This window comes from Hemitrygon akajei, chromosome 14 (assembly GCF_048418815.1).
Source record: "Hemitrygon akajei chromosome 14, sHemAka1.3, whole genome shotgun sequence".
NCBI lineage: Eukaryota > Metazoa > Chordata > Chondrichthyes > Myliobatiformes > Dasyatidae > Hemitrygon > Hemitrygon akajei.
The window spans coordinates 31,774,059-31,788,335 of NC_133137.1; the positions used below are offsets into that span (position 1 = coordinate 31,774,059).

At 38.6% G+C, this 14,277-nt stretch overlaps 1 protein-coding gene across 1 annotated transcript in view; it reads right to left on the bottom strand.

The window, feature by feature from the left end:
- The window catches only part of LOC140738937 (uncharacterized), a 245,212-nt gene that overhangs the window by 201,452 nt on the left and 29,483 nt on the right, over positions 1-14,277 (bottom strand). The window contains exons 8-9 of the mRNA XM_073066949.1: positions 2,159-2,191; positions 1,549-1,614 (exon numbers count right to left, since the gene is read on the bottom strand). Coding sequence (XP_072923050.1) covers positions 1,549-1,614; positions 2,159-2,191 — 99 coding nt within the window. The remainder of the gene's footprint in view (positions 1-1,548; positions 1,615-2,158; positions 2,192-14,277) is intronic.

The window sequence follows — 14,277 nt, forward strand, 5'->3', positions numbered from 1 at the left end:
AATATGTTGGTCCATGACTTCCTCATTTGCGATGATTAGGCCACTCTTAGAGTGGAGGAGCAACACCTCATTTTTCAGGTACAGTAGGTAGCCTCCAACCAAATGGCATGAACATTGATTTCTCCTTCCAGTATTTTTTTCTTCTTTCTCCCCCTTCCTTCTTCTATTCTCCACTCTGGCCTCTTACCTCTTCTGCCTATATGGCTATCACCTCCCTCACCTCACCTCACCTTCTCCCATGGTCCACCTCCTCTCCATCAGATTCCTTCTTCTCCAACCCTTTACTTTTCCAACCGACCTGGTTTCATCTATCACTTTCTAGCTAGCCCTATTTCCCCTACCCCACCTTCCCCCTTCCTTTCCATTCCTGAACAAGGATCTCAACCTGAAATATCAACTATTTATTTATTTCTATAGATGCTGCCTGACCTCCTGAGTTCCTTCAGCATTTTGTGTATGTTGCTCCAGATGTACTACAGGCAGTCCCCGGGTTACGTACGAGTTCCATTCCTGAGTCCATCTTTAAGTCGGATTTGTATGTATGTCGGAACAAGTACATCCGGTATTATTCAGCATCAGTCAAATGTTTGTCTTAGTATATAGTATATATTTTACCTTTCTATGCATATAAAACACTTAAGAAACGTATGTATTCCAATAATTAAACCACTACGTTGCTTAGTAATAATCATAGCTTTCATTGGGGCAGGGCCTTTCAAGTGCTCCATAATTCTCACTTTATCCTTTAAAATTGTTCCGATCGTTGACACTTTTCCAATGACCAGTGGCGTTTCACCTCTTTCCAAACGCTTTATTATTTTCACTTTATTTTCAATCACGATCGCTTCCCGTCAATGGAACAGAAACACTGCGGGCAGCAGCTCCCGAACTGCGCCGGCTGCCGAGGTCTGCTGGGTCCTAAGGACCACCGTACTGAGACAGGCCAAATGGGACAAGTGGGGGCTGTGCTGGGTTTGGGTATTTGATCCTCCACAATATTCTGCGTGGGAATTTAAACTGGAGGTGGCAGTGTTTTTTTTAAACGGTCGAGTTGCGAGCTCGAAATCAACCCGGCACGGATGGTACGGGAGTCACTGGATCGAACTCGCGAACCTCCATTCTCCAGCCTGCGCTGATCTTACTGCGCCACCAGCCGGAACAGTGGTGGGGGGGGGCGGGGTCAAGGTGAATCTTACTAAGAACAATTTAAGCCAAATACAAAGTTAAACACTCAACACAGTGTCAACGGCAACGACTTAAAATGGTGGAAGGCATTCTCCTTCCGCAGTTCGTAAGTACGAGTTGTCCGTAAGTCAGATGTTTGTAACTTGGGGACTGCCTGTATATATTTGCAGCTCTTTAATTCTATGATGTTACTTGTTTCATTGATAACAGATTTCTGAGGAACTGAAAGCTTCATAAAATATACTTTCCAACAGAGAAAGTAAAATCTTATCTGTACTTGTATTAAGAATCTCAGATCATATCAGACATATGATTTGATCATAAAATTTAAATGAAATAAAATTACCAACATAGACAATATACCTGATGTCGAAGGCAAAGATTGTTCTTTCACTGGCAGTGAACTTTCTCTTTGACTGACATCCTCATCTGAAATATAAGATATAACAACATGCATTGATATTGTGATCTAATTATTTCATATATGATCATTGTAGTTTTGAAAATTAATCTCATTTTAATTAGTTTGGATTTTTAGCAGTGTGTAAACATTGATACCATCAACAAAAAAAACTTATCATCAACTGAGATCAGTTTTATTTTCCACTTTCCAGTACAAGCATTTAATAAGATGGACTACACTTGAAAATCAGAAAGAAGTTTATCTTTTTTACAGGGTGTCTTCTTTCCCTGCATTATTTTTTGATCTTTCCTCATGTCTTCATTACCAATCATCTCTACTCCCACTCTATTAGATCATTCTCCAACACAATTCTTCTGGGATCTCTGTTCACAACAAAGGCAGGCAAACATGAATGAAAATCTTTAGAATGCCTCAGTATGGATTACCTATTTTAGTGCACAAAACTTTCATAAGTTTAGGGGTCCTAGAACTAGTGCAGGTCTCCCAAATAGCATTGCTTTAACATGCATTATTACATGCATTCGAATTTGATGCATTTAAACACATTACCTGAGCCCTCCTGGAATGAAACTTTGCCATTTTCTGCAAAACAAAAAATAATTTCCCTTTCAACTGGAAGATTTATTGCTGATTGTCAATTATATTTTGACATTCATTGATCTTTTACTAAACAAATTGCAATGGAACATGACACAATGCAAAACCAACAGCAATGCTATATACATAGAATAATCTTATCATTTTTACAAACATAGTTAGCATGTGCAAATTTACATAATTGACTATAAAATTATTGCATACTCAATTGCAAGTGACCTCAGACAAAACAACAAGCTTTTATTAACTGACACAGGAAATTATCTTAATTGAAGTAGGTGCAACTGAACAAATAGCATTTCTAATACATTTTGGAGCGGATCAATGTTCTTTACCCTCCTCAGGCATGTCACAGGGATACATCTTAACAATGATGTGCTTGTTTCTGAGTGGCGAGGTTCAATATGAAGTCTAAATAATCTCATGTCTATATGGAATACTTTCACCCCTTCCAAGCACCAAACTATAATTTGAGAATATCAAATTTATGCTCTTTAATGTCACAAATTATTTTCAATGGCTAATTTTACCCTAGTTTTGCTGATGTATGAGCTGCAGGAAAAGTTTAGAGATCAATACCGCAAGTGCCTACATATTGAGAATAATACTCAAAAGATCAGATCCAAAAAAAATGCTGATGAAAATTCTTCATGAGGTACACAAAAGGCATGAGATTTAAAGGATTTATCATAGAAATGTACAGCTCAGAAATGGCTCTTAATCTACCTGGAGCACACTAACCATAATGTCTTTCAATGCTAATCCTGCATTAGTCATATATCCCTCTATTTCTCCATTCTAGGCAACATCTTGGTGTATCTCTTTTGTACTCTCTCTATTGCTACCATATTCTCCTTGCAGTATGATGATCATAACTGCATATATGCAATACTTGAAGTGAGGTCTAGACAAAGCATCTCTACTTTGATGATGCAAATGTACCAAATACCTTTTACATCACCCTATCCACTATCTACAAAGGATAGTGAGGACTGCTAAAAACATCATTTGGGTCTCCCTCCCTCCCTCCATTCAGGATATATATCAGCAGTGCTGCATAAAGAGTGCCTCCAATATTGTCAAAGACCTCTTCCATCCTTCCCACAATCTTTTTGACTTCCTGCTGTCAGACAAAAGGTGCCACAGAATAAGAACCAGAACTGTTAGTCTGGGTAACAGCTTCTTCCCAGGCTGAGATTTCTTAACATCTTGCTACCACCCAGAACACATATACATCCTGTCAGAAAGCCCTGCTGAGGAAACTCCCACAACCAGTACTCCCTAGCTCATAGACATACTCTTATCCTACACTTTTACTTTTCATCTTTTATTGCTGCTATTTCACATATTTAAACTACAGCTTGTTTTATTATAATATTGCCAGAACATTATACTAACATAAAACATGCATCTCGCACTTTATGTCAACCTGATTTTGTGAGTATATGTGCTAGATCATAACTGTGTGTGTGTGTGTGTGTGTGTGTGTGTGTGTGTGTGTGTGTGTGTGTGTGTGTGTGTGTGTGTGTGTGTGTGTGTGTGTGTGTGTGTGTGTGTGTGTGTGTGTGTGTGTGTGTGTGTGTGTGTGTGTGTGTGTGTGTGTGTGTATATGAATGAATGACAATTAATTGCATTAGATCCTTTTCCAAACTTGAAATTATTTACCACCACTTTCTGGGAGCAATCAACTTGGACTTCAAGATCTCTCTGTCCATTATTACTTCTAAGGTCCCTGTCATTTAGACTATATGTCCAACAGAATTTTACCTAACACAAAACATGTGTTAGGCAACTAACATAGCAGTTAGGAAACATGTGAGGTAACTCATCAAGAGGAAAAAGGAAGCATATGTTAGATATAAGAAGCAGGAAGTAGGAGGGGCTTATGAGAAATATAGGGTAGCCAGGAAGGAGCTAAAGAAAGGACTTCGGAGAGCTCGAAGGGGGCATGAGAAGGCCTTGGTATGTAGGATTAAGGAGAACCCCAAGGTGTTCTATGCGTATGTGAAAAATAGGAGGATGACGAGAACGAAGGTGGGACCGCTAAAGGATAAAGAGGGCAACATGTGCCTGGAGGCGGAGGAGGTTGGGGAGGTCCTAAATGAATACTTTGCTTCAGTATTCACAAGTGAAAAGGATCTTGATCAGGATGAGGTCAAAGTAGAGCAGGCCTGTGTGCTGGACAGTGTGGAGATTAAGGAAGAAGAAGTGCTGGATCTTCTTAAAAACATTAAGATTGATAAATCGCCAGGGCCAGATATGATACACCCAGGTTGTTGTGGGAATTGAGAGAATAGATTGCAGGAACATTAGCTATGATCTTTGAATCCTCTTTGGCTGCAGGGGAAGAGCTGGAGGACAGGAGAATGGCAAATGTAGTTCCCTTGTTTAAAAAAGGTAATGGGGAGAAACCTGGGAACTATAGACGGGTGAGTTTTATGTCAGTGGTATGCAAACTACTGGTAAGGATTCTTAAGGATAGGATCTATGAGCATTTGGAGAAGTACAGTCTACTCATGGATAGTCAACATGGCTTTGTGAAGGGAAGATCGTGCCTCACGAGCCTGATTGAGTTTTTTGAAGAGGTAACAAAAGAAATTGATGAGGGTAGGGCAGTGGATGTGGTCTACATGGACCTTAGCAAAGCATTTGACAAGGTCCCTCATGACAGACTCATCCAGAAAGTCATGAGGCATGGGATAAGTGGAACCTTGGCTGTTTGGATAAAAAATTGGCTTAAAGGAAGAAAGCAGAGGGTAGTTGTGGAGGGGAAGTATTCTGCCTGGAGGTTGGTGACTAGTGGAGTGCCGCAGGGATCTGTCCTGGGACCCCTGCTATTTGTGATTTTTATAAATGACCTGGATGTAGAGGCAGAAGGATGAGCGAGTAAGTTTGCGGATGACACGAAGATTGGAGGAGTTGTGGATGGAGCTGTAGGTGGTCGAAGGTTACAAGAGGATATAGACAGGCTGCAGAGTTGGGCAGAAAAATGGCAGATGGAGTCCAATCCGGACAAGTGTGAGGTGATGCGTTTTGGAAGGACAAACCAGAAGACTGAGTACAGAATTAATGGTCAGTTACTTAAGAGTGTGGATGAACAAAGGGACCTTGGGGTTCAAATCCATACATCCCTCAAGGTCGCTGCACAGGTTGATAGGGTAGTTAAGTTTAGGGGGAGGGGTTAAGGGGAGTGGGGAAGGGTAGATAATTTTTTTTTCTTCTTTCTGTAATCATTTGGAAACTCAATAAAAAAAAATTTTTAAAAAAAGCTTGTTTATTCTTTGATGCTCATGCAACTACTTTGTGGGTGAAACCAAATATTCTCTTTATACAAAATATAGTGCCCCTGTGAGTGTTGTGGCACAAGATATAAAAGATTTACATTTAATAATAGTCTGTCTATTTTCACATTACATAACACCAGTCAACAACCAAACGTACATGAAATCTCAAAATAATTGCTTCTATAGCATGAGAAATATAACTTGATAAAAAGTACATTTTATAAACATTGTAAGAAATGTTAAATATGGAAAATTAAATCTTTTTGTCTTCATTAATATATTTAGCATTGTATCAGTACAATGACAAGTAAAAATAATTGTGATCAATTTTTAAAAAAAGGCCTATGGGATGCTAGGCTTCATTAACAGGGGGATTGAGTTCAAGAGCAGAGAAGTCATGTTGCAACTCTACAAATCTCTGGTGAGACCGCACTTAAGAGTATTGTATTCAATTCTGGTCACCTCATTATAGGAAGGATGTGGAAGCTATGGAGAGGGTGCAGAGGAGATTTACCAGGATGTTGCCTGGATTGGAGAACAAGTCATATGAAGCAAGGTTAGCAGAGCTGGGACTTTTCTCTTTGGAGTGTAGAAGAATGAGAGGGGACCTGATAGAGGTCTACAAAATGAGAGGCATAGATAGGGTGGACAGTCAGTACCCGTTTCCCAGAGCACCATAGCAAACACCAGAGGGCATATGTACAAAATTAAGGGAGGGAAGTTTAGGGGAGACATCAGGGGTAAGTTTTTTTTTTTTTTTTTTTTTTTTTTTTTTTTTTTTTTTACACAGAAGGTTGTGAGTGCCTGGAATGACTTGCCAGGGATGGTGGTAGAGGCTAAAACATTAGGGGTATTTAAGAGCCTCTTGGACAGGCACATGGATGAAAGAAAAATGGAGGGTTATGGAGTAGTGTGTACTTTTTTTAAGGATTATATGGGTCGGCACAACATGGAGGGCTGAAGGGCCTGTACTGTGCTGTAGTGTTCTATGGTACAACAGATTTATTGAACAATTAACATTTCAGATCAATGACTTTTTATCAGTATTAGAAAAAACTGGAAAACAAGCAAGTTTTAAAATGCAAAGATGATGGAAAGGGTGGAGAAAATAAAGTGAATCTATTGATAGATTAGATACTCAGATAAAATGGATAACATAGATTGGCGTTGCTATAAGGAATGGGTAGGATAGATTTCCTCTCTGCTCCATTCTCCCTGTTTAGACACTCTGCAGACAGATATTTTGCCACCCTTTCTCAGACAACACCCAAATATCATCCATTTTATTTTGGTCTATCCATGACACAGACATTACCTTTATCCTCTCCATCTCTCCCATCATTTTGATGCTTCAGAAGGTCTGTTTCTCCTTTCTCCAAATTCCGATAAAAGTTCTTAATGTGACACATTAATTCTGTTCTCTCTGTAGATATTGAATCTTTCTAGAACTTCTCACTTTAATTTTAACTTCCTCAAATACAACCCTTTTTATTTCTCACTAACTTCATATCTCTTGAACCCCACTATCTGATCTCTCTGAAATCCCTGTGACCTTTTCTTCATTTTCTCTTTCCTAAACTCAAATTCCAATCCATCCACTCTCAACAGCTTTCCTCACCCCACTGCAGATAGTCCTCATATTTTCCTCAATCCTCAACTATCTACACAGGTGGATATTCGTCAATTTTCTGACAATTAAAAGCTTACCTACCATTCCTTAGTCCCACATTTCCTGCACCAAATCTTCAACTGACTCTCACAAGCTTTCAACTTCCCATTTTTTTTAGTTTTCTGCAGTGAAGCCCCTTATTCCATTCATGACTGCAAACCAACTCCCACCCCTGCCCCCAGCATTCTATCCTCCAAATAGTAGATTCAGTCCTTTTATTTCCTTACCTCTGACATCCAATTCACTCCCTCACCAACTATCCCCAAGATAAATATTGCATATAACAACTAGTGTACAAGTATGAATTGTACAGCAAGAAAAAAAGAAAATATTAAGATAGTAGGTAAGCCAAGGAACATCAGACCTTTAAAACAAAATTGCATACTACAATCAGTATTCAGATAACTAATATGAAAATTTTACAAATACATTTTCTAATATCTCACACTTACGATATTGCAATGAGGTTTGCCATAAAGGATCAGTCTTTTTCCTCTTGGTGAGTTTTAATTTAAAAGAACTTGGTTCTCCCCTAACAATTACTTCATAGAATGGCTGCTTTGAATCCATATCAGTGCGGCTGAATTTCATTTCCTGCAGCAGATATAAACGTTATGTTCCTCTACCAAAGTGTATTATTTTAAAAGCTGATTGGAACAGAAGTGTGCAAAATCCCAGAAGGAAAAACAAACAGTATATTTTGCAGAAATTGAATAGATTTCCCTTAAATAGGACAAATAAATACAATTAAATTGTAGGAGACATTAATCCTCAATCATGCGTTATTTGCATGACTTGGGTAAACTCTAGATCCAAATCCACTTCCAGAGAAGTTCTTATACTGGTGTGAGGACTTCAGTTTGTTGCTAGAAACTTCACAAAAGCTCTTAAGTAGAAACAGAAGAAAATTTGGCCCACACATCTCCTCTTCCATTCAAGATAGTAGCTGATCCCTTACTCCAGTGTCACTTTCCTACATAAGCCCCACATCGTTTAATTTCCTTAATACTTTAAAATATATTGATCCATAGCTCGAATATACTCAATAACTGAGCCACAAGAACCCTCTTGGGTAAGCATTTCCAGAGATATGTGACTCTCTGTGCAAATAAATGTTTTCCAAACTCTGGAATGATAGGTCTCTTAAGTTGAAATTGTGGCCTATTTGGAGACACTTTTGTTCCTGCATTCTATCAAGCCCTTTAAGAATTTTTATTTCCTAAAGTTGAAAGAGTGTAGAATCTAACCTCATGTGACAAATTCTCTTCAATCCCAGGAATTAATCCATGAACCTGCTACATTCCCTCTACCAACATATATCCTTTCTGAAACAGGAAGACTAGGCCTGTACATTTGGCTTTTTGGACTTGTATGTTGGGCAACCAACTAGGGAATAAGCCATCTAAGACTGGCCATTGTGTAATGAGGTAGCTAATAATCTTGTCATTTGAGGTCCACTCAAGAAGAATGAATAACTTTTCAGATTCATTAATGTGGGAAGTGTAGTCATTCAATCACAAAACTAAGATCTTAAGTCAAAACTAAGGAAATTATGCAGGTATGAGGAGTGAATCAACTTTGATTAATTCAAAGGTATGAAAGTGGATTGGCAATGGCTAACATTGTACAAATAAAGGCAGGAACAGTTTTACATTCCTCTCTGCTGTAACAGTGTAAAAAGGTAAGGCACTGAAACAAGGTTATCAAACAAAAAGTTAGGGATAAAATCAGAAATAGAATCAGACTTAATATCAATGGCATATGTCAGGAAATTTGTTGTTTTGTGGCAGCAGTACAGTGCAAAACATAATAAATAAACTGCAAATTAAAGTAAGTATTTATATATACACACACATGTATTTTATATATATATAAAATTAAATAAGTATTGCACAAAAGGAGCAAAAATAGTGAAGTAGTATACTTAGGCTCATTATTCATTCATAAATCTGATGGTGGAGAGGAAGAATGTCAAACCTACATAAGCAGTCACCTCCCAGCTAACAGGAGTCACCTGCTACTTGTTTCCAATGTGTTATCTGCAGTCTATTTAAACCCAGCTCTCAAGCACAATCCTTGCTCACCCATCGAACCAGCTAGCCTTGACCAGTTGCTCCTAGCCTTCAATTACCTTGTTGCCTTGTTCTGTTAAGTATCTGTTCGCTCCTGTTTTGTGGCTGCTTGTGGTTTGTTCTTGTGCAGTTTAATATTAAAGTGATCGCTCACGCTAAATCATCTCTGCTGCTCTATGTCTGGGTCTATCCTGTCAAATAAACTCTTCCTAAAATGTTGTGCATTGGTCTTCAGGCTCCTGTTCCTCTTCCTCGATGGTAACAATGAGAGAGGGTATGTCCTGATGATGAGGGTTGTTAAAAATACAAAATTTTTGAGGCACTGCCTTTTGAAGATGTTCTCAATACTGGGAAGGCTAGTGCCATGATGGAGTTGGCTAAGTTTGCAATATTTGCAGCTTTTTCCAATCCTTTGTAGTGGCCCCTTTACACAGATGGTGATGCAATTAGTTAGAATACTCTTAATGGTAAATCCGTAGAAGTTTGCTGGAATCTTTGGTGACATACCAAGTCTTGTTGAATTCCTAATGAAATATAGATATTATTATGCATTCTTTGTAATTACATCCATATGTTGAGCCTAGGATAGATCCTCAGAGATGTTGACACACAGGAACTTGAAATTGCTCACCCTTTTCACTGCTGATCCCTTGATGAGGACTTGTCTGTGTTCTCTCAACTTTCCCTTCCTGCAGTCCACAATCAATTCCTTAGTCTCACTGACATTAAGTGCAAGGTCATTGTTGCGACATCAATCGACCAGCTGATCTATCTGGCTATGTACACCACCTTGTCACCAACTGAAATTCTGCCTGCAATATTTGTGTCATTGGCAAATTTACAGATGGTATTTGAGCTGCGCCTAGCCACAGAGTCATGGATAGATCTTATCTAGCAAAACTAGCAGTAAAGATGAAGTCAGTGCAAAATAATTAAGATGTGGAATTAACCTGGTGGAGTTAAAATTTTTAAATAAAAATTTAAATCAAGGTGCAAAATTTTTTTTTAAATTGATGGAGTTGACTATAAGCTCTTAAACAATAATGTGGAGGACTGCAGGAAGGCTAAAGATGGTGAGCAGTTTAGACTTCAGCAAAGAAGACCAAAAGAATAGACAGAGAAAAAAATACTATGAGAGTAAATTTGGAGGGTGTATAAGTGACCTGTAGCCATTCTATGAATACAGTAAAAAAAAAAATCATGCGTAGATCTCCTACATTCCAAAGTGGGAGACTTTATAATAGAACTTATGGAAATGGGCAGAGCACTGAAACAAACACTTCCGTTCTTATTTTGCAGAGCAAGTAACTTCTCAGAAATGTTAGAGAACTAAGGATCCAGTGAAGGTGAAGAACTAAAAGGTATTAGAAGATAGTGCTAGAGAATTTAATATAACTTAAATAAAATCATAGAATCATACAACTCAGAAACAGGTCTTCTGCCCACCAAATCCATGCTGACCATCAAGCACCCATTCACACTAATCATTCACTAATCCAATTTTAATCTCCCCATATTCTCATTAACATTATCCTGGATTGTACCACCCAATTAGGGTCAATTTACAATTGACAATTAGCTTGTATATCTTTGGGAAATGGGAAGAAATTGGAGCACCCAAAGGAAACCCTTGTGGTTAAAGAAGAATGTGCAAATACCACACGGTCAGCAACTTAAATCCAGATTGAATCTACAAGTTGTGTCACTTGGGTGCCCCTAAAGATAATAAACTGATAGTTCCTGATGATCTGTATCCCACAATACAAAAGGATGCACTGGTTATCATCTTCAGGAATTTGAAATGTTAAAAAAAGAGCTTCTGCAGATTGAAGAGGGAAAACACGATCCCAATATTTAAAAAAGAATGATAGAGAAAACAGGAAAATGCAGATCATTTAGCCTGGTATCAATAGTGAGGAAATTGCCCACAGGTATTATTCAGGCTACATAACAGAATACTCAGATATTTTCAGCAGGATTAGAAAAATTCATCAAGGATTTCAGGAAATGAAATTGTGTTTGACAGATGTACTGTAACTTTCTGCGGATATAGAAAAGCCTTTGATAAAGACCCACAACAAAGTTTTGTGTAGAAAATGAAGCACATGGAGACATGTAACCACATGGTTTGAAAGTTAGCTGAGAGGAAAAAGACGGGAATAAATGAGTATTTTTTGGAGTGGCAGTTTTTTTCAATGATTTGTATAATGGAATTAATAGGCATATTTCATTGCTTGCTGATGACATTAAACTGAGTAGGATTGTGAACTCTGAGGAAGATGCAAAGAACATTCAAGATGACAGGTTGAAAAATGGCAAAACCTTGACAAATGCAGTAGATACTGTTAAAAATAAATGTATTCATAAATAAGAAAACAAAATGCACAAAATTGATAGTAGTTGATCAGCCATGATCTCAAAATGGCGGTGCAGGCTCGAAGGGCCGAATGGTCTACTTCTGCACCTATTGTCTATTGTCTAAAAAGGTGTTGTATTATTTAAATGAAGCTTGAGTAGCAAATGTTGAAGTGCAAAGAGAATTGTGTATACATTGGTCACTGAAAGCAAGCACGAAGATAAATGATATGTTGGATCTTCAACGCAAAAGGATTTAAGTACAGGATTTGCTACAATTAAATAGGTCTTTGATCAGACCACACTTAGGCTACGTCCACACTAGATCAGATAATTTTGAAAACCGCGGCTTCACGTAAAAACGACAGGCATCCACGACAGGAGTCCACACCAGGCGTTTTAAAAAATACCTCCGTCCATATTAAAACGGATATTTGGGAGAATCTCCTCCTATTGGGCATGCACAGGACACAACTACAGAAAACAAGCAACATGTTTGGTGTCGAATCTTGCCATGAAAGTCTTGGTGCGCGTTTGTCCAGTTACAGACTAGAAAAACTTAAAAGAAAATTGCCAAACAATGGACAGCTGTTGGCTCTCGTGCAGGAGGACTTAAAACTAAAACAACTAATACTGGAGCACATGGAGGCAACCGACAGGGAGTTCACGGACAATATGACCCGGCTGATGACGAACATTGAAAAACTAACTCTGCTGCAGAGGGATTTGCAGTAATGAGGAATATGATGGCTCCCCCCCCCCCCCCCAGTACTTTTCACCGCCAAAATACCAGCCTTACAGTCACTACAATAGCTACACATACGGACACAAAGACCCCGGGTGGCCCCACCAATATCTTCCCCACTCCCACAGAGGGGTCACCCTGGAAACATTTCCTACAGCCATAGTCTCTTCACCGATGAAAGGGACGACAGCTACAACTAAATGAAATAAGGCTTGTTACTGGGCAAAAGTGAAATTTGCTGTTACCTCATTTGTTTGCCTTTACTTTTGCCATGTCTTTCTGTATTAAATTTGCTGTTTTCAAAATGTGCAATAAAATGAGTTACTGGGCAAAAGTGATTTTATTTTTACTTGAGTAAAAGTGAAACTTAAAATTTTCCAATTTTCACCTTAACATTTTCACATCTATGCCAAACATAAGCTACTACTTAAAAATGACATTTTGGAAGTTGTGACAATTGCATCTATTGAATGTTTGCACAAGTAATACATTAATAAAGCACCTTGTTAAATGTATAAAACATGTCTGCATCAGTGTTATCTTGTATTTCCATTCAATGTTACATTAGGCTGTTACACATCTATTGTCAGAGAAGTACTTGCATAAATAGGTAAACCACCTTCATACAAGCAAGGACAGAAAACAGGGCAAAGTGAGTATACTTATTTATTCAGTAAGTTATGGGTCAAAGTATTTGTTGAGTACATTTCTAACTCTTCTGGCTTCAGTCTCGTTGCCATCTGTTCTGAAATTGTTAGGTTGTGTGGGGGTGTTGAAATTCTCTGTCATACTGCAAAGCTACAGTAACATTCTGCTCAGGGACAGTCTCCTGAAGCCATCTGCCATTGTTGTTGTGGTGTTGGAGGTTGCGTTCAAGAAAACAATGAAATGCCACGCTACCGCCACCATCTGTTCCAGCACGTCATGACAGTGTTTTTAGAAAGCTTTGGTTACCCCATACACACTAAACCACTTAATCGGCGTTTTCAGATTTATACACTCTGGAGAGCGTTTTAGAAAAGCTCCATTTTCAGGGGAGGAAAATGCCATTTCAGTGTGGACAGAGGGTCAAAACTAAGAGGAAAAGCTTTGGTTACGGATTTATCCAGTCTAGTGTGGACGCAGCCATAGAGTACTGTATGCATTTTTGGTCCTCTTAGGAAAACTTCTTTTGCTATGGAGGGGCTGCACATAAAGCTCACCAGATTGATGCCTGGGATGGTGGGATGAAGAGAAAATACATGGACCACATTTGTTATCGCTCGAGTTTAAGCATGAAAGAGGACCTGATTGAAATCTGCAATATTCTCACAGGGCTATTCAGACTGGAAGATATTTTCTTGCCTGGAATATTTAGAATGAGAAGTTACTGTCTCAAGGTACAAGATTAAAAATTTAGAAATACAAAGAGGAAAACTTTCTTCACTCAAAAGATGTAGATCATAGAATATTGTACAGCCCAAGCCATGGAGAAAGGTCAATTATAGCCCTAAAAAAAGCACAAAGGGCATGATCAGCCATAACTGCAGAATGGCTGATCAGGCTCAAATGCCAAACAGTCTAATTTTACTCCAATATTTCTATGTTTCTAGCACTGATTCCAGCCTTATTCAAACCTATTCCAACAAAATACTTAAAAACGCAAAATGCTGGCAGAACTCAGCAGGCCAGACAGCACCAAGAGGAGGAGGTAGTGACAACGTTTTGGGCCAAAACCCTTCATCAGGTTTTGGCCCGAAACGTTGTCACTACCTCTTCCCATAGATGCTGTTTGGCCTGCTGAGTTCTGCCAGCATTTTGTGTTTTTATTTATTTCCAGCATCTGCAGATTCACTCGTGTTGTCCAACAGAATACTAATGTCTTACCCAGTACTGCTGCCAGTGCCCCATACACTGAAATACATTATTTCCACAACCATCTTTCATCTATTCAACTCTGTGAACCT